Genomic DNA, 17,811 nt, shown 5'->3' with positions numbered 1-17,811 from the left:
TGACTAATGAGTTTGCCAACCACTGACCTAGACTCTCGATTCCAATAATTACAGGCTGTTGTTGTTCCTTGTGATTAAGCCCCTATCCCAGTGGTCGGCAAACTCATTAGTCAACAGAGCGGCGAGCCGCAGTTTGCGGACCACTGCTCTAAACCACTACACATTTCAGCTAGTCTTAGTCTCTGCTATTATTAAATAATTATATCATTAATAACACCAATATTATTGGTCTTTGTTGCAAAGACCTTTACTTTTATTATCACAAATCCTCACTCAATCCTTTGACATAGGAATCATTATTCCCTGTAGTACAGGGAGAGAAATTGGAGCTCCTGGGCATAAGGCAATTTGTCTATACTCAGACAGCTAACATGGGCAGTGCTGAAGCCACAGCCCACGTGGGCCTGTTTTCTGTGCCCTCTGTGCCTGCTGCCATGTCTTGGGCCAGACCCTGTCCCAAAGCTGTCGTAACATGCCTCCTGCCCTCCTTTGGGGCATTTTCTGGAAGTTAGACTGGCCTGAAATCCCAAGGGTAAAAGCTGTGCACTCACCCATGCTCTTTTCCCCAGCTGGCACTGAAGGCCAGGGGAGGGGCTTCCCCCGGGAGCTGGAAATAAAATGAAGGGAGGGCTGAGCTGAGCAGGGCAGTACTATAAGGTTAGGAGGCTGTGAGGGGGAGGTAAGGATTTTTTTGTTTTGTGGTGTTTTGTTTTTTGGCTCTTGGAGAGCAGGTGAGGGGGGGCTTGGCAGAGTTTTGCTATGGATAGGGAATGGGAGTGAGGAGTGAGGCCAAAACAAGCAGACTTGGGTAGTGAGCTTTCACAGGGAAGGCAGGTCTGAGGAGCCCCCTTCCTTAAGTTGTTAGAAGGAAAGAGTAATTTTACCTGATTGTGGAGGGAGCTTTCTTCCATGACTGCTCCTTGAGCCCCTTATTCTGTGCCAGGCCCTTGCTGTGCTGGGGGCTAGGATTAGGGAGAACATCTCAGGGCCAGGCACCCCGTGCCTAGGGGGCTAAGACAGAAATAGACACTTTGCTAAGAAGTAGGAAGGGCAGGTTGAAGGGGAAATTCTGTAAGCTGTGTATGAAGGCTTTCCAAGGAGTGGTAAGCAATGCAACTGGGGCTTCAAAGCTACAAACATTTAGCTCTGGGACAGAGGAAAGCATTGCAGGTGGAGGGAACTGCCATTTGTATGCGTGGAACATGCAAAAGCTGGAGCATAGAGGTTTAGAAGACAAAGTGGTAGCAGGTGAGCCTAAAGCTGTCAACTAGAGCTGTACTGTCCAGTACGGTTGCCAGTAGCCATAAGACACCATGGCTATTTAAATTTAAATTAGTTAGCATTAAAAATCCAGCCCCTTAGGCATACTAGCAACATTTTAAGTGTTCACTAGCCACATTGGGCTAGTAGCTATGGAAACAGAGAGAATAGATGTCTCCATCATCTCACAAAGTCCTTTTAGTCAGTGTGAAGCCTCAGGAGGGTTTGGATTGCTCAAGGGCCTATGGGAGAGAGCAGGCTTAGCCTGGGCTGCCTGGTCTGTGAGGCCTGACCTGTGATGTCTCTGGACTACAGCTGAGGGAACAGTCCCCAGCAGTGTGAGGTGGTGTGACTCACCTCCTGCCAGCATAAAGTGGACTCTGCCCCCAGGGACAGGAATTAACCAGGCCGGCGTCTTTAGCTCCAACTTGGGATCCCTGATCAGTGTGATCAGAGCCAGAGTCAGAGAAACATGGAGTGAGTGGTACTAGGGAGGGTAGAGCAGCTGAGTGGGGCTGAGCCTGGGCACTGAGGGGGTCTACAACTTGGTCACAGTTGGTGTGCACGGGGTTGGACAGAAAAAAGGCTGGGGAAGGTGTCTGTGAATTGAGAGGGGAGAGCAGAGTGGAAGCTTGCTGGATGGGGGTGGGGTGGTTCTGTGTCAAATGATGAGAGAACAGAAACCCTCCCAGTCCACGGTAATGAGCTGTTTCTGCTTCCTTCCCAGGTCCAATGCAGTCCAGCTGACGAGAATGGAATATGCCATGAAGTCCCTCAGCCTTCTCAACCCCAAGTCCCTCTCCAGGTGAGGAGAGCCGAGCGTGAAAGGGAAGAGGAGCTACCTGTGAGCGGTAGGGCAGAACGTCTCAGATTTCAGTGGCACATAAGTCACTTGTGTGTCTTCGTAAAGTGTAGATTCTGATTCAGGGGGTCTGTAATGGGGCCTAAGATTACCACCACACTGTGCTTGCGCTTTCATTCTTGATCTCATTTAAACCTCACCACGACTTTGGGAAGTGGGGATTATTATGCCAAATCAATAGACAAGGAAACTGGGCACAGAGTGGATACTTTCGATTACCTAGCAAATGGATAGTGGGGCCAGGATTCTAACTTTGCCTGCCTGACTCCAAAACCCAGGTTCCCTCTACTCCTTTAGTTCTACATTGTGTTATGTTAGAGTTCAAAAACATCTTACACTGACGTCAGCTTCGCCACTTCACCTCACTTTACAGGTGAGAGGAGTGAGGCCAAGAGAGGAAAGTGGAATTGGGGGTATGTGAGGTGGGTCTTCTATCACTCTGTTCCTCCTCATGGTCTGAGAACCAGCAGAGTCAATATCACTTGGGAATTTATTAGACACATAGAATCTCAGACTCCACCCAGACCTACTGAATCAGAATCTGCGTTTCACTAAGATCCCCACAGGACTTACATGCCCATTAAAGTCTGAGATGCACTGATGTGGCTGACTTTTGAGTAAGACTATCTAGAGCAGGCTTGGTAGGTGGTAGGGGAGGAGGAATATGGTGAGCACAGCTTAGAGAGATTGCTATGGGGTGAGAGCTGGGAAACAGCAGGCAGCTTATTCTAATGCCCCAAACCACCCCCAGGTATGTGGCAGTGAGCACCTCGGTGGTGACCCAGCAGCTGCTGTCGGAGCCCAGCCAGGCACCCCGTGAACCCCTCAGAGCCCGGCCCTGCAGAGTGAGCACCCAGGACCGGAGTGTGCGGAAGGGCATCATGGCGCACAGCCTCGAGGACCTCCTCCACAAGGTGAGGGGCGGGCCTGACCTCTGCACAGCCCAACCACTGGGACCTTGGCTCAGAGTTGGCCCTGCCTGCTGCCTCTGTCCTCCAGGTCATGAGCTGGAAGTTCAGTAAGGATGAAGTTCATGGCTTACATGTGAAAAGATTTCCTTTCTTATGCCAGGTCAAGTGGGTTGGTAGTGCCTGCCTGGAGTGCTGTTGACAGGGTGAGGGTAGTATATTGCTTTCCTATATCAACATCAGTGGTATTGTCAGAGCATATCTGCTCCCTGGAAGGATCCTTTTACAGTCGTTCTTAAACATGTAGAAGTGCCTGGAACTTGGGGAAATGGGCAATATTTTAGACATTCCCTTCTCCATCTCCTCCCTTCAGCCAGGGCAGTTCTCCTCAATCTGTTTCCTATACTGACCTTCCACGTAAGGATTTTTTAATAGCTGTAGAAGACTTTCTTCAAACTGTTAATCAGGTAAGCTTCCAGATGAGAAAACCAAGGATATACAACACTTGTGGATGGTAGTCACAGCAGGCAAGAATGACACCCTTCCCCATTTCCAGGCTTCCTCTCCACTGCTTGGGGGTATCTTCCTCCGTTGCCTGGCCTACAGCCTCACCTATTCTGGCTCCATATTAGTCATGTGCTTCACTGCCCCACTAGCTTATCAGCTCCAGGGGGTGGGACCCTGCTCATCTGCAAGTCCAGGTGCCTGACACAGATCAAATGTTTGAATTAGGCTTCCAATTACTAGTCTGTTTAACATATAAAAACCATAGCTGACCTACCTAACCCTCTATTCTAGGTTGTCTTTCCCATTTCTCTGAATTAGGTCCATTCTTCCTGGAAGCCAATTTCCCCTCCCTTGTGAGGCTTCCAGTTGTGCCAGACTACATTTCTTTTTTTTTTCTAATAAATCTTTATTGTTCAGATTATTACAGGTGTTCCTCTTTTTTTCCCCCCATAGCTCCCCTCCACCTGATTCCCCACCCCACCCCATGCACTTACCCCTCGCCACTGTCTTCATCCATAGGTGTAAGATTTTTGTCCAATCTCTTCCCGCACCCCTCACACCCCCTTCCTCCTGAGAATTGTCAGTCCACTCCCTTTCTATGTCCCTGATTCTATTATATTCATCAGTCCATTCTGTTCATCAGATTTTTTATTCACTTGATTTTTAGATTCACTTGTTGGTAGGTATGTATTTGTTGTCTTTTTGTTGTTCATAATTTTTATCTTTACCTTTTTCTTTTTCTTCCTCTTCTTAAAGAACACCCTTCAGCATTTCATGTAATCCTGGTTTGGTGGTGATGAACTCCTTTAGCTTTTTCTTGTCTGTGAAGCTCTTTATCTAACCTTCAATTCTGAATGATAGCTTTGCTGGGTAGAGTAATCTTGGTTGTAGGTTCTTGCTATTCATCACTTTGAATATTTCTTGCCACTCCCTTCTGGCCTGCATAGTTTCTGTTGAGAAATCAGCTGACAGTCGTATGGGTACTCTCTTGTAGGTAATTAACTGTTTTTCTCTTGCTGCTTTCAAGATTCTCTCTGTCTTTTGCCCTTGGCATTTTAATTATGATGTGTCTTGGTGTGGTCCTCTTTGGATTCCTCTTATTTGGGGTTCTCTGTGCTTCCTGGACTTGTAAGTCTATTTCTTTCACCAGGTAGGGAAAGTTTTCTGTCATTATTTCTTCTAATAGGTTTTCAATATTTTGCTCTCTCTCTTCTTCTGGCACCCAATAATTCGGATGTTGGTACGCTTGAAGTTGTCCCAGAGGCTCCTTACACTATCTTCATATTTTTGGATTCTTTTTTCTTTTTGTTTTTCTGGTTGGGTGTTTTTTGTTTCCTCATATTTCAGATCTTTGGTTTGATTCTTGGGGTCCTTTGATCTACAGTTGAATTTCTGTATATTCTTTATTTCAGACAGTGTATGCTTAATTTCTGACTGGTCCTTTTCCATTTTTTTGGCATTCTCATTAAGATCCTTAAAGGTCTCACTAAGTTCCTCAGAGGTTTTTAGAAGATTCTTGAGTAACCTTATAAATGTGGTTTTGAACTCTATGTCCAGTAGTTTTCTTTCCTCCATTTCTTTCATTTGTGACATGTTTCTTTGTCTCCGCATTTTACTGCTTCCCTGTATTGATGGAGTGGTTTTCTGTGGTAGGTGACCAGTGGTTCAGCCTATCACCTGAGGTGGACACTCTTGGTGCACCCCTTTGTGGGCTGAGTGCAAAGTCTTGGTGTAGTTAAGCCTTGATTGCTGTTGGTACACTGGGAGGAATTGACCTCCAGGCCAATTGGCTCTGAGGACCCGCTGTGTCTATAATAGAAGAACTGCTGTGCTGGAGACACACTTATGGGGCAGGACTTGCTTCAGTGGGGCTTTGGCGCTCACTGAGTCTGCCTCTTGAATGTGTCACTTATGGATGTGAGTAGTTGAAATCTGGTGTCGTCTCACACTGACCACTAGATACACTGGCTTCTGGATCTCCAATGGGGTGCAGGTCAGCTACTGTCTGAGGCCACCCAGCAAGAGCTACAGCGAGAACTACAGTTTTCTCCTCTTTGCTTGGGGTTTGGAGGTTTTGGAGCTGTCTGACCAGAGCTGCAGTTTGTTAGGTTAAGCTGCGATAGGGCAGACCATTTATATGCAAAAGTCACTGCATGGAGCTTGGGTGGGTTTGTAGATTGTGCGGGGCAGGGTCTCAGGGAGTCACTAGGCTAGGGCATGGCAAACAGTGATGGCTGCCAGTCAGCCGTCTCTGCGTCTCCGCGTTTCCAAGTCCCTGCGTCCCGCGCCCCAGTGCAGTAAACGATTGCTGCCCGCAGCTCTGCAAGAAAGCCACCCTCACTTTCTGACCTGATGGCAGACAGTCCAGCTTCTCCCCATAGAAGTTTGGGTCCCCAGCGTCTCTCCAGAGACTGGAGTTCAGAGTAATCGGGAACTTGTCTCCCTTCAGGTTGAAAAAAGCAGCGTACCCAGTCGCCTGCCGTCAGCCCGATTCACGCGCCTCCGTACCTCAGCTTTTCAGTGCTTGTGCACCTCTCAATGCTCTTTTCTCTTTCCTTCTAGTTGTAGAACTTCCACTCAGCCAGCTTTCCCATGGTTCTGGGTGATAGACGTTTTGTCTTTTAGTTGTAGTTTTGAAATTATTGTGCGAGGCAGCAGTTTAGGTGTTTACCTATGCCACCATCTTGGTTCGCCTCCCAGACTACATTTCTTGTGCCTTGAATCAAAAGGGCTCTTTCATACTTGAGTCTGACTCTGCACTATTTTTCACACTGAGGTTCAGGGACCACCTTATGCATTTACAATTGCCTTGTTAACACATGGCTTCCCAGACTTCTCCCCCTGAGACTGATTAGGTCATGAGTGAGGCACAGGAATTGTCATTTAAGCAGATTCTTCAGGAGATTCTCATAGCCACCGAGTTTGGGAATTCCTAGTCAGAGCCCTAACTGCAGAGGATGCAGGGAGAGACAGCTTTCTAAGATGGACCATAGGTTAGAAGTGAAGTCTACTTGGAATTAGGAAGACATCATTCTATCTAGACTGACTTTCCAAATTTAGCAACAGAAAGAAAGGAGCAGAGAAAATGAGGGGAGAGATGGTAAGGAGATATGGTTGGGAGAGAGCAGGGTATGAAGTCCTTTATTGGCTATGGCAGAGAACAGTTGGGTTTCATATTAAAAGATAACAGGAAGCTCCAGCTGGTTTGGCTCAGTGGATAGAGTGTTGGCCTGTGGACTGAGGGGTTCTAGGTTCGATTCCGATCAAGGGCACATGCCAGGGTTGCGGGCTCAATCCCCAGTAGGGGGTGTGCAGGAGGCAGCCAATCAATGATTCTCTCTCATCATTGATGTTTCTATCTCCCTCTCCCTCTCCCTTCCTCTCTGAAGTCAATACAAAAAACTTTTTTAAAAAAAGATAACAGTAAGCCATTGGAGGATTTTTTAAAAATGAAAACTAATTTTGAAACAATCTCAAACTAACAAAAGTTGCAAAAACAATATGAGACTTCGTGAAGCACTTGAGAGCAAGTTGCTGACCTGATGCCTGTCATTCTTGGATACATCAATGTGTGTTTTCTCCAAACAAGGATATTCTCCTATATAATCACAATACAACCATCAAAATCAGGCAAAATACAATCTATACTAATAAAAGGGTAATATGCTAATTAGACCAGATGTCTTCCAGACGACCTTCCAGAGTCCTTCCTGACAAAGCCGTTTCTGGGCGGTCCCTGGCGCCAGCAGCTGCGGCTGCAGCCTGGGAGAGGGCAAAGCCGCCCTCCCCAGTCCCAGGAGCCTGCAGCTGTGGCTGCGGCTGCAGCCTGGGCAAAGCCGCCTGCCCACAGTCCCGGGTGCCTGCGGCCGGCCAAAGGAGGGAATCCTGGGTCCCTAGTGTAGGGCCGAGGCAGAGGCAGTTAGGAATGATCAGGCTAGCAGGGGAGCAGTTAGGGGTGATCAGGCAGGCAGGCAGAGGTGGTTAGGGGCGATCAGGCAGGTAAGCAGAGATGGTTAGGGGCAATCAGGCAGGCAGGCAGAGGGTGGGTTAGGGGCAATCAGGCAGGCAGGCAGGCAAGCAGTTAGGAGCCAGGGTCCCAGGTTGCGAGAGGCAGTCAGACATCCCCCGAGGGGTCCCGGATTGGAGAGGGTGCAGGCCGGGCTAAGGGACGTCCCCACCCCCGCACGAATTTTTGTGCACTGGGCCTCTAGTATTATATAACTACCATTTGATCTTGAGACTACATTCAAGTGTTTCCAATTATTCCAATAATGTGCTTTGTAGCCAAAGGACCCAGGTCAGGATCAAGTGTTCTATTTAATTGTGAATCTCCTTTTTTTTTTTTTTTTATTTATTGATTTTAAAGAGAGAGAGATGAAGAGGAAGAGACAGAGACAGGGACATTGATTTGTTGTTCCATTTATTTATGCATTGATTAGTTGATTCTTGTATGTGCTCTGACCGGGGATTGAACCCACAACTTTGGTGTATTGGATGATGCTCTAACCAACTGAGCTACTGGCCAGGGAATTGTGCCCCCCCCCCCCTCTCTCGCTTAATTCTCACCCAAGCATATTTTTCCATTGATTTTTAGAGAGAGTGGGAGGGAGGGGGAGAGAGAGACATTGATGTGAGAGAGACCTGGACCGGGGAAAGACCTGCAACCCAGGTACCTGCCCTTGACCAGCAATCAAACCCGACACCCTTTGGTGCACTGGCCGACACTACCACTGAGCAACACTGGCCAGGACTGTGCACCTCTTTCGTCTCCTTCAGTCTGAAACAGTTCCTCAATTTCCTTGGCATTCATGACCTTGACTATTTTGAAGATTAAAAGCCAGTTGTTTTGTTTACTCATCTTTAGTTTAGAATTATTTAATTGCATACAATTTTTATTTGTCACATTACTGTTTAACTTTGAATATTTGAATAAAAAGGTATAGTCAGGGCCCTGGACAGGTAATTCAGTTAGTGGGAGTGTTGTCCCAAATACCAAGGTTGGGAGTTCAAACCCCGGTCAGAGCACATACAAGAATAAGTGTAACAACAACTCTCTCTCTCTCTCTCATCATTAAGTAAAAAAAAAAAATTAAGGTACAGTCAGGCTTCTCTATATAAAGTTATTGTTTTTTCCTTTCTGTTAATTATTTTCTAGGGAAATACTTTGCACTAAGTAAAATCTCATTCTGCATCTAAATTTCAATTTATTTATTTACTTACTAGAGGCCCAGTGCACGAAATTCATGCACGGGGGCGGGGTGTCCCCTCAGCCTTGCCTGCACCCTCTCCAATCTGGGACTCCTCGAGGGATGTCCGACTACCAGCAGTTGGATATGCCTCTTGCAATCCGGGACCACTGGCTCCTAACCGCTCACCTGCCTGCCTGCTTGCCTGATTGCCCCTAACTGCTCCCCTGCTGGCCTGATTGCCCCTAACTGCCTCTGCCTCGACCCTGCACCCGGGACCCAGGATTCCTTCCTCTGGCTGGCCGCAGGCACCTAGGACCTGGGCTTCCCTCCCTCTGGCCAACCACAGGCACCTGGGACCCGGGCCGGCTTCACCCAAGCCGCAGCCACAGCACAGGTGACTGGGACCATGGGCGGGCAGCTTCGCCCTTTCCTGGGCAGCAGCTGCAGGCGCTGGCACCCGGGACCACAGGCAGGCAGCTTCGCCCGGGCCCAGCTTTGTCAGGAAGGACGTCCGGTCTAATTAGCATATTACCCTTTTATTAGCATAGATATCAAAAAGGACTCAAGTACCCCCATTTAAATGGGATATAAGGATGGTAACAGATTATTTATTGATGCTCAAATTGTCCCAGACTTGGCCAGTGGGACTCCTTTCAGCCCTATTTCTGTGTTGCACTTTCTGACTTCCTGGCACAACAAGGTATTGCAGGCTCATCTTGTGCCTTTCCTGCCCTAGCCCTCGAGTTCACCATTGTTTTCTAAGAAGGTCTGCTTCATTTTAGTGAAGAATGGTATTCAGAAACCAAGATCTGAGAGCTAGGAGTGTTCATTGCTGTTGGTGTGTTGCTTATCCTAGGGCTATATTAAAGGATTTTAAGCAGAAAAATATGTTCTCTAATGAATCCAAGTAAGAAAAGTAAAGTGAAAATTCTACTATTCTGAGAGAATTAATGGTGTGACTGTGAATGTCCTAAATAGTCTATCCTTATATATTACTTAAATGGGGTTATGTAGTATAGAGCTGACTTTTCATCCTATAACATGTCATGGGTCTCTTTGCATTTTAATTAGTATAGTATGAATTTTAGTAAATGCACACTATGGACTATGTACTCTGCCAAATGACTTATATATAGCATTTCTTATAATCATCACCTTGAGGCAGCTACAATTATTCCCATTTTCTAGGGACAGAGGCCAAGTTTATTCACTGGGATTTAAACCTAGGCTATCATCTCACACTTTTGCATTTAATTGTTGTGAGGGTTCTAATGTACTTGCCTCAACTTTTCAGATTATGAAACGAGTTTAGAGAAATGAGGTGACTTAAGTTCAGAACAATGAAGTAGAGAAGCTAGAATTCAAACCTATTTCTCTTTATCGCTAGAGTTGCACTATTCAGTGCAGTTATATGTTGTTACTAAATTCTTGAAATTGAGTTGTGTTTAACATATAAAGTGCATATAAGATTTTGAAGACTTAATATGGAAAAAAAGTAAAATCATATAAAATTTTATTGTAGTTATATATTTTAGATTGAATTAAATATATTACAAGTAATTCCACCTGTTTTTATTTTAATGTGGCTATTAGAAATTTTATTTATTTATTTATTTATCCTCAGCAGAGGATATTTTTTCCACTGATTTTTAGAAAGAGTGGAAGGGAGGGAGGGGGAGAGAGAGACACACACATCAATGTGAGAGAGACACATCAATTGGTTGCCTCCCCGAGGTGCCTAGACAGGGATCAAACTTGCATCCCAGGTACATGCCCTTCAGTGCACCGGGCCGAAGCTCTATCCACTTAGCAACACCGGCCAGGGTGTGCTATTAGAAAATTCAAACCAATGGAATAGAATTGAAAGACCAGAAATAAACCCATGTATCTATGGTCAATTGATTTTTTCATAGGGTACCAAGACTATTCAATAGAGAAAGAATACTCTCTTCAACAAATGGTGGTGGGACAATGTGATAACCACATGCAAAAAAATAAAATTGGATCCCTACCTCACACTATGTACAAAATTAAGTCAAACTAGATTAAAGAGCTAAATGTAGATCTAAAACCATACAACCCTTAGAAGAAAACATAGGTGTAAGTCTTTATGACCTTTGTTTCTTAGATATGGCACCAAAGCACAACCAACCAAAAGGGGAAAAAATCAGCATTAAAAACTTGTTTTGCATCAACAGACACTATGAAAAAATGAAAAGACAACCCACAGAACGGGATAAAATATTTGTGAATCACATATCTCATAAGCATTGAGTATCAAGAATACATAAAGAACTCATAACTCAATAATAAAAAGACAGCCTACTTAAAAATGGACAATGAGTTTGAGTGGATGTTTCTGTAAAGAATATAATACAGCTCTGACCAGTTTGGCTCAGTGGATAGAGCATTGGGCTGTGGACTGAAAGGTCCCGGGTTCAATTCCAGTCGAGGGCATGTGCCTTGGTTGCAGGCTCCATCCCCAGTAGGGGGCTTGCAGGGGGCAGCAGATCGATGTTTCTCTCTCATCGATGTTTCTAACTCTCTATCCCTTCCTCTCTGTAAAAAAATCAATAAAAATATATATTTTAAAAAAAGAATATAATACAAACGGGTAACAACACATGAAAATGTATTCAACATCTTAGTCATTAGGGAAATGTAAACCAGAATCACTTCATTCCCAATATCCTGACTGAAATAAAAGATAGGCAATAACAAGTGTTGATGAGGTTGTGTAGAAATTGGAATCCTCATACATTGCTGGTGGGAATATAAAATGATATAGCTGCTTTTGAAAACAGTTTGGTAGTTCCTTAAAAAGTTAAACACGGGGTTGACTATATGACTCAGCAGTGTCACTCCTAGACATATACCCAGGAAAACAGGAAATATATTTTCACCCAAAAATTTGTACATGAATGATCATAACAGCATTATTCGTGATACTCAAAAAGGGAATCAATCGCAAGTCTATCAATTGATGAATCAATTAAAAATGTAGTATACTATATTTTAGAATATGATTCAACCATAAAGAAGAGTGAATCATGTTGCAACACAGGTGAACCTTGAAACATATTAAGAAGCCAGTGTAAAGAGACCACATAATGTATGATTCTGTTTATCTGAAATAAAGGTCCAGAACAGCCAAATCCTGTAAAGTAGAAGTTGTCATGGGTTGGGAAATGGGGAATGACTACTAATGGATACTGGGTTTCTTTTGATTCTGAAATTAGATAGTGGTGGTGGTTGCAAAACTTTGTGAATGTAGTGAAAAACACTAAATTCCATACTCTAACAGGGGTCCTCAAACTACGGCCCACGGGCCACATGCGGCCCACCGAGGACATTTATCCGGCCCGCTGGGTGCCGCTGCCTGTCCTGCTTAGCAGCCGACTCGTCCCGGGCCCGCAGTGCGCATAGGAATTTGTTCATAGTTGTTTTTTTTAAACTATAGTCCGGCCCTCCAACGGTCTGAGGGACAGTGAACTGGCCCCCTGTTTAAAAAGTTTGAGGACCCCTGCTCTAAAAGGTCGAATTTTATAGCATATGAATTCCATCTCAATAGAAATTTACATATGTGACTTCCATTATATTTTTACTGGAAAGCGCTCTTCTAGAATATTAACCATAATGCCAGGCACCAAGAGATACCATAATACAGTCTTTGGATGGTGATCTCACAGCAAGAGCCTGAGCTGCAGTCCCATTCCATAGACCCTGGGCCACTTGTTCTTTCCCTGTGATGTGGGTCTTCCCTACACCAACTCTGTGGCTGCATGGGGGTGGCAGAAGCATTACCACCCTTATTCCCCAGGTCCGGGACACCCTGATGCTGGCAGACAAGCCCTTCTTCCTGGTGCTGGAGGAAGATGGCACAGTGGTAGAGACAGAAGAGTATTTCCAAACCCTGGCAGACGACACAGTGTTCATGGCCCTCCAGAAGGGGCAGAAATGGCAGCCCCCATCAGACCAGGTGAGGTGCCACCTGTGGAGGGAGAACATTGGGAATCAGAAGTCCTTGATGGGGTACCAACCACATACTTGTCTTGATGCAGGGCTCTAGGTACCAACTCTCCCTCTCCCGTAAGCCTGCCAAGAAGATCGATGTGGCCCGCGTAACTTTTGACCTGTACAAGTTGAACCCACAGGACTTCATTGGCTGCCTGAATGTAAAGGCAACTCTTTATGGCACATACTCCCTTTCCTACAATCTTCACTGCTATGGGGCCAAGCGCATCATGAAGTGAGTGAATTGGGATTCGCTGGGGGCAGGGTGGGTATGCAGCAATGGGAGAGGCCCTATCTGCTCACATGGACCTCAGCCTTTTAGGGCCTGGAACTGGTATTGATGCAGACAAAGCATGACAGCATGCACTAGATCTTATGCTGAACTAGCGCTTTACATTTCACTAAAGTATGCCAAAGGGGTACACATACTCCTCCAGGTAGAACTGGGATATATTTAGTTTTTCTAATTATCTTTTATTATAACAATTATTTTTTTCACTTAAAATAGTAAGTTTTCCTAAGAAGTTTTCTAATCAACTGTTAAAAATGAACATGTGTCAAAGATTTTATTGAGCCAAAACCGGTTTGGCTCAGTGGATAGAGCGTCGGCCTGCGGACTGGAGGGTCCCAGGTTCGATTCCGGTCAAGGGCATGTACCTTAGTTGCGGGCACATCCCCAGTGGTGGGTGTGCAGGAGGCAGCTGATCGATGTTTCTCTCTCATCGATGTTTCTAGCTCTCTATCCCTCTTCCTTCCTCTCTGTAAAATATCAATAAAATATATTTAAAAAAAAAAAAAAAAAAGATTTTATTGAGTTCACTAATTAATGAGAGAAAAGAAGTTACAAGCAGTTCCAAGGAGAATTCAAAACCCCACCTATATGGATACTGAATGCTGAAATAGCCCTATCGGGTTTGGCTCATTGGATAGAGCATTGGCCCAAGGACTGAAGGGTCCCGGATTTGATTGTGGTCAAGGGCATGTACTTTGGTCGTGGGCTTGATCCCCAGTAGGCGGCGTGCAAGAGGCAGCTGATTGATGTTTCTCTCTCATCAATGTTTCTAACTCTCTATTCCTCTCCCTTCCTCTCTGTAAAAATCAATAAAAAAATATATAAAAATATATTTTTATTGATTTCAGAGAATTTCAAAATCTTTTTATGTGTAGATGTTTATGGTTCTTTCTGCCCCCCATCCCTACCTCCGCTAGAATTTATTTATTTATTTATTTTTAGAGACAGAGGAAGGGAGAGAGAAAAAACATTGATTGGTTGTTCCACTTATTTATGCATTCATTAGTTGCTTCTTGTATGTGCCCTAACCGGGGATAGAACCAGCAATCTTAGCATATCGGGACTGGCCAGGGCCTCCACCAGAATTTATTGAATGAAGGTTAATAGAAGACTAGTTTTAATATCAGCCAGAAAGTACTTATTTTCCTTTTGTTTTCTCCTCCCTGATCCCCCCCTGGGATTGACACCACTAGTGACTCTCACCTATCTTTTAAACAGATTTGGCTAAGGACTTAGTTAAAGCAGTCAAGCATTCAACCAGTTACTCTTGACCCCACCACATTTCCCCTATTCTAACAGACCCCATGTTAAGTGATTTATGCTATTTCAACCTCCTAACCCTGTGTGGGATCACTATGATTCCAGGGTCTACAACAGATGTTGTGAAGGGCAGAGTTATGATCTTCATGTTTTGTAGATCAATATAACATCATCTACATAACATGAGATGTTAGATCATGTTATATTGGTTAGCCCAAGTAGTATTACAAAAATAATAGGTTTTGTTGGACCCAAGGGTCTTGGGTTAGATTCCTGGTCAAGGGCACGTACTTCGGTTGTGGTTCAATCAGAGTACATGCAGGAGGCAACCAATCAATGTGTCTCTCTCATCAACATTTCTTTCTCTCTCTCTTCCTCTCCTCCCCCCCTTCCACTCTCTCTAAAAATCAATGGAAAAAATATCCTCTGTTGAGCATTAAAAAAAATAAATTAAACAAATAAATAAATGGCCTTGTTAAATGAGCTTGAATTTTGGACATCTCAGTTAAGAAATAATTGCAGATAATGCCTGTAGACCCTTTCCCATTTGCTGGGGGAAGGCAGCATCTGTTCCTATTTGCATATCCCTTTGCAAGTTATGAAATTATTAAGGGAGCATGGGGAGGAGCATTTAGGAGATGCAGCCAGGAGTTTTCTCTGTATTTTAACTCTACTGCCTTCTCATTCCATCCAGGGAAGCTCTTCGCTGGGCCCTCTTCAGCATGCAGGCCACAGGCCACATGCTGCTCGGCACCTCCTGTTACATGCAGCAGCTTCTGGATGCCACAGAGGAAGGGCAGCCCCCTAAGGGCAAGGCCCCATCCCTCATCCCGACCTGTCTGAAGATACTGCAATGAAGGCCCAAGTCCTCCAAGGCCTTCTCCAGCCAAGGACTAGCCTGGGAATCCCATGCTCAGCTGGTAGCGCCCACAAGCCTGGCAGTTAGAGAGCTTCTCATCTCCCTACATCTCCCTCACCCACACAGGACTATGAATGTGGAAGCAGGAGGAAGGGCTGGAAACCTGAGATGGGATGGCCAAAGGAGAGCTGAGGGCTTTGGTCCAGGCCTAGCTCCTCCCTGTCCAAGGTAGCTTAGCTGACCAAGACTGTTTGCCAGCAAGCTAGGCATGAAGTCTGCCCCTCAGCTACCGGTCTTCACATGCTATACTTTCATCACACTCCCTACCTCCTGGCCCCCATCCCTAATAGTCCTGAGTGAACTGTCAGGCCCATTAGTATATGATATTAGAGAGTTGGCAATAAATGATTTATGCTGATACATCTTTGCCTGTGTTCTTTGGAAATGAGGGTGGCGTTCTATCTGGAAGGTTAGACAGGTCTAAAGGAAAAGAGGAATCTATTGTCAAACCAGTCTCCAAAATGTGGGGTTACAGGAAACAGCACTTTTTCTGCCAAAAATGTCTGCTTAATCAGAGTCTTGAGCAAACCATATAATCCATACACTAAGTAACAATTTACAAAAGAAATTTGCCTATCAGAAGGGCTTTGATTGGCAGGGTGGGATTAAGGCACTCTTCTAACTTCTCACTGTTGCATTTTATTACAATCTTTTAAGTGTTTAGGTGGTAAAGCACTAACCAAGCTGTAACACAGCTCTCAATCAATGCCTTCCTAGCTTGCCAGACAGTTCAGAACTTTCAGCCTCAGGATTTCAAAATGGGCTGTTAGGTAGCCACAAAGAATATTAATTTCTCATCAGTGTGAGCTGGCATTTTTCAATATAGGACAACTCAAACAAAACAAGCAAGAAATGTTTGCAGTGACCACGCTTTAGTCTGTAACTCTCCGATTAAAAATCAATAGAAAAAATATCTCACCCGTACTTAAAGTCTATTTGGGTTTATTAAGAACAAAGACCAAGGCCTGGGTTGGAGAGTTAATGCTGGCAGCTGACCCATACCCTGCAGCATGTGTGGGAGGAGCGGCCAGAGCTGGCAAAACACTTTCTATTCTGGGCTTTCCTGCTCTTGCAGTAATGGCCGGAGGCTTGGCTCAGTGCCATCCCGGCTCCATGGGGTCGGCCTTCTCACATGGAGGCATGTTGTTTATATCAGCACAGAAGCTGTTTCTGGTCACCCTTTGCTGAGTTTGTGGCCTACCTGTTCCTCCTGTAAAGACAGTCACACACTGAGTTGGGCTGGGGGTGGAAGAGGCTTGGACTTTGTCTCCACTCCGCCTCCTTCTGAGATTCAGAGCTTCACAAAGGAGTACTGAGTGACTGACTCTTGACACTGAGCCCTCCCAGCCCAGGAAAACTTAGGTTCTTCCTTTTCTTCAAAGAGCGTGGAGATTAATGGAGTCACGCCAGCAGTGGGCAGTGAATAGGAGAAGACAGGCCTTGATGAGTCTGGAGCACGTGGAGGGAAAATTTCAAAGAGTGTGGGAGCTCAAGTCTCAACAGGGTCAGCAGCCAGTCCAAGTAGAGGAATGGTCCCCTCAGGGGCCAGTGGAGGAGAGGTCTGTTGCAGTTAGAGCAGGCAGCGTCCCAGCCACTCAGACTTAGTCTTTCCATCTTGCTCAAGCTGGCACAGGAGACCTTTCAAAAGAAGGATTCTAAAATACCGTGGGGCCTACCCTGACTGGGTAGCTCAGTTGGTTAGAGCATCGTCCCCATACACCATGGTTGGAGGTTCGATCCCCAGTCAGGGCACATACAAGAATCAATCTATGAATGCATAAATAAGTGGAACAACAAATTGATGTTTCTCTCTCTCCTTCCCTTTCTTTCTCTAAAATCAGTAAATAAAAATTTAAAATACCATGGGACTTGCCCTAGCTGGTTTGGCTCAGTGGATAGAGCATTGGCCTGCAGACTGAAGGGTCCCAGGTTTGATTCCAGTCAAGGGCACATGCCCAGATTTCGGGCTTAATCCCCAATAGGGGGTGCAGGAGACAGCCAATCAATGATTCTCTCTGGTCATTGATGTTTCTATCTCTCTCTCCCTCTCCCTTCCTCTCTGAAATCAATCCTATATAATAAAAGGGTAATATGCAAATTGGCCCCTTGACTGGGAGTTCCACCTGAGTTCGACCAGAGGGCTGGCCTGGCCCGCCAACCACCCAGGGCCCCTGCCCCAGGCCAGCCCCATCCCTGATCGCCCCCCCCCCTATCGAGGGCGGGGCTGGCCTGCCAACCCCCTGCAGCCCCTCCCCCAGGCTGGCCTGACCAGATCACCCTGATCAGGGCTGGCCACTGGACCCCCACCCATGCACGAATTCGTGCACTGGGCCTCTAGTAATAAATAAAAAAATACCATGGAACCTGTGACAAAGCACAGTAATGTCCAAGCCCCAAACAAGATAAAACCACACCACTTGCATTATTGCCAAAGTTCTTGCTAGTCTTGCCTATATTTGCCCACATCTACTTAAGAATTGGTTATTTAAATATTTGAATTAGAAAAAGTTCTTGAGCCCTGACCGGTTTGGCTCAGTGGATAGAGCGTCGGCCTGCGGACTGAAGGGTCTCAGGTTAGATTCCAGTCAAGGGCATGTACC

General features: G+C 45.5%; 1 protein-coding gene across 9 annotated transcripts; it reads left to right on the top strand.

Annotated features, from left to right (window-relative positions):
* The first annotated feature begins 590 nt into the window (after window positions 1-590).
* On the top strand, window positions 591-15,572 carry CIDEC (cell death inducing DFFA like effector c). 9 transcript variants are annotated; one of them, XM_080675173.1, is made up of 6 exons: window positions 591-657; window positions 1,988-2,111; window positions 2,874-3,036; window positions 12,547-12,705; window positions 12,788-12,975; window positions 14,987-15,572. In XM_080675173.1, exons 3-6 carry the CDS (start codon window positions 3,004-3,006, stop codon window positions 15,147-15,149), a joined length of 543 nt encoding a protein of 180 aa, XP_080531299.1. In that variant the 5' UTR covers window positions 591-657; window positions 1,988-2,111; window positions 2,874-3,003; the 3' UTR covers window positions 15,150-15,572. The 9 variants fall into 9 exon arrangements, with proteins under 9 accessions (XP_080531299.1, XP_080531292.1, XP_080531296.1 ...); XM_080675166.1 differs by having other exon boundaries at window positions 603-679; window positions 1,988-2,065; XM_080675170.1 differs by having other exon boundaries at window positions 616-657; window positions 1,988-2,065.
* The last annotated feature ends 2,239 nt before the right edge of the window (window positions 15,573-17,811 follow it).

The sequence above is a fragment of the Plecotus auritus genome (assembly GCF_963455305.1).
Source record: "Plecotus auritus genome assembly, chromosome: 6".
Lineage (NCBI taxonomy): Eukaryota > Metazoa > Chordata > Mammalia > Chiroptera > Vespertilionidae > Plecotus > Plecotus auritus.
This window is presented reverse-complemented; position numbering and strand designations above follow the sequence as displayed.

Coding starts and splice junctions, on each gene's coding strand:
- CIDEC (XM_080675165.1), top strand. Junction 12,706..12,787: donor GGCAGCCCCCATCAGACCAG/GTGAGGTGCCAC, acceptor GTCTTGATGCAG/GGCTCTAGGTACCAACTCTC. Junction 12,976..14,986: donor GGGGCCAAGCGCATCATGAA/GTGAGTGAATTG, acceptor CATTCCATCCAG/GGAAGCTCTTCGCTGGGCCC.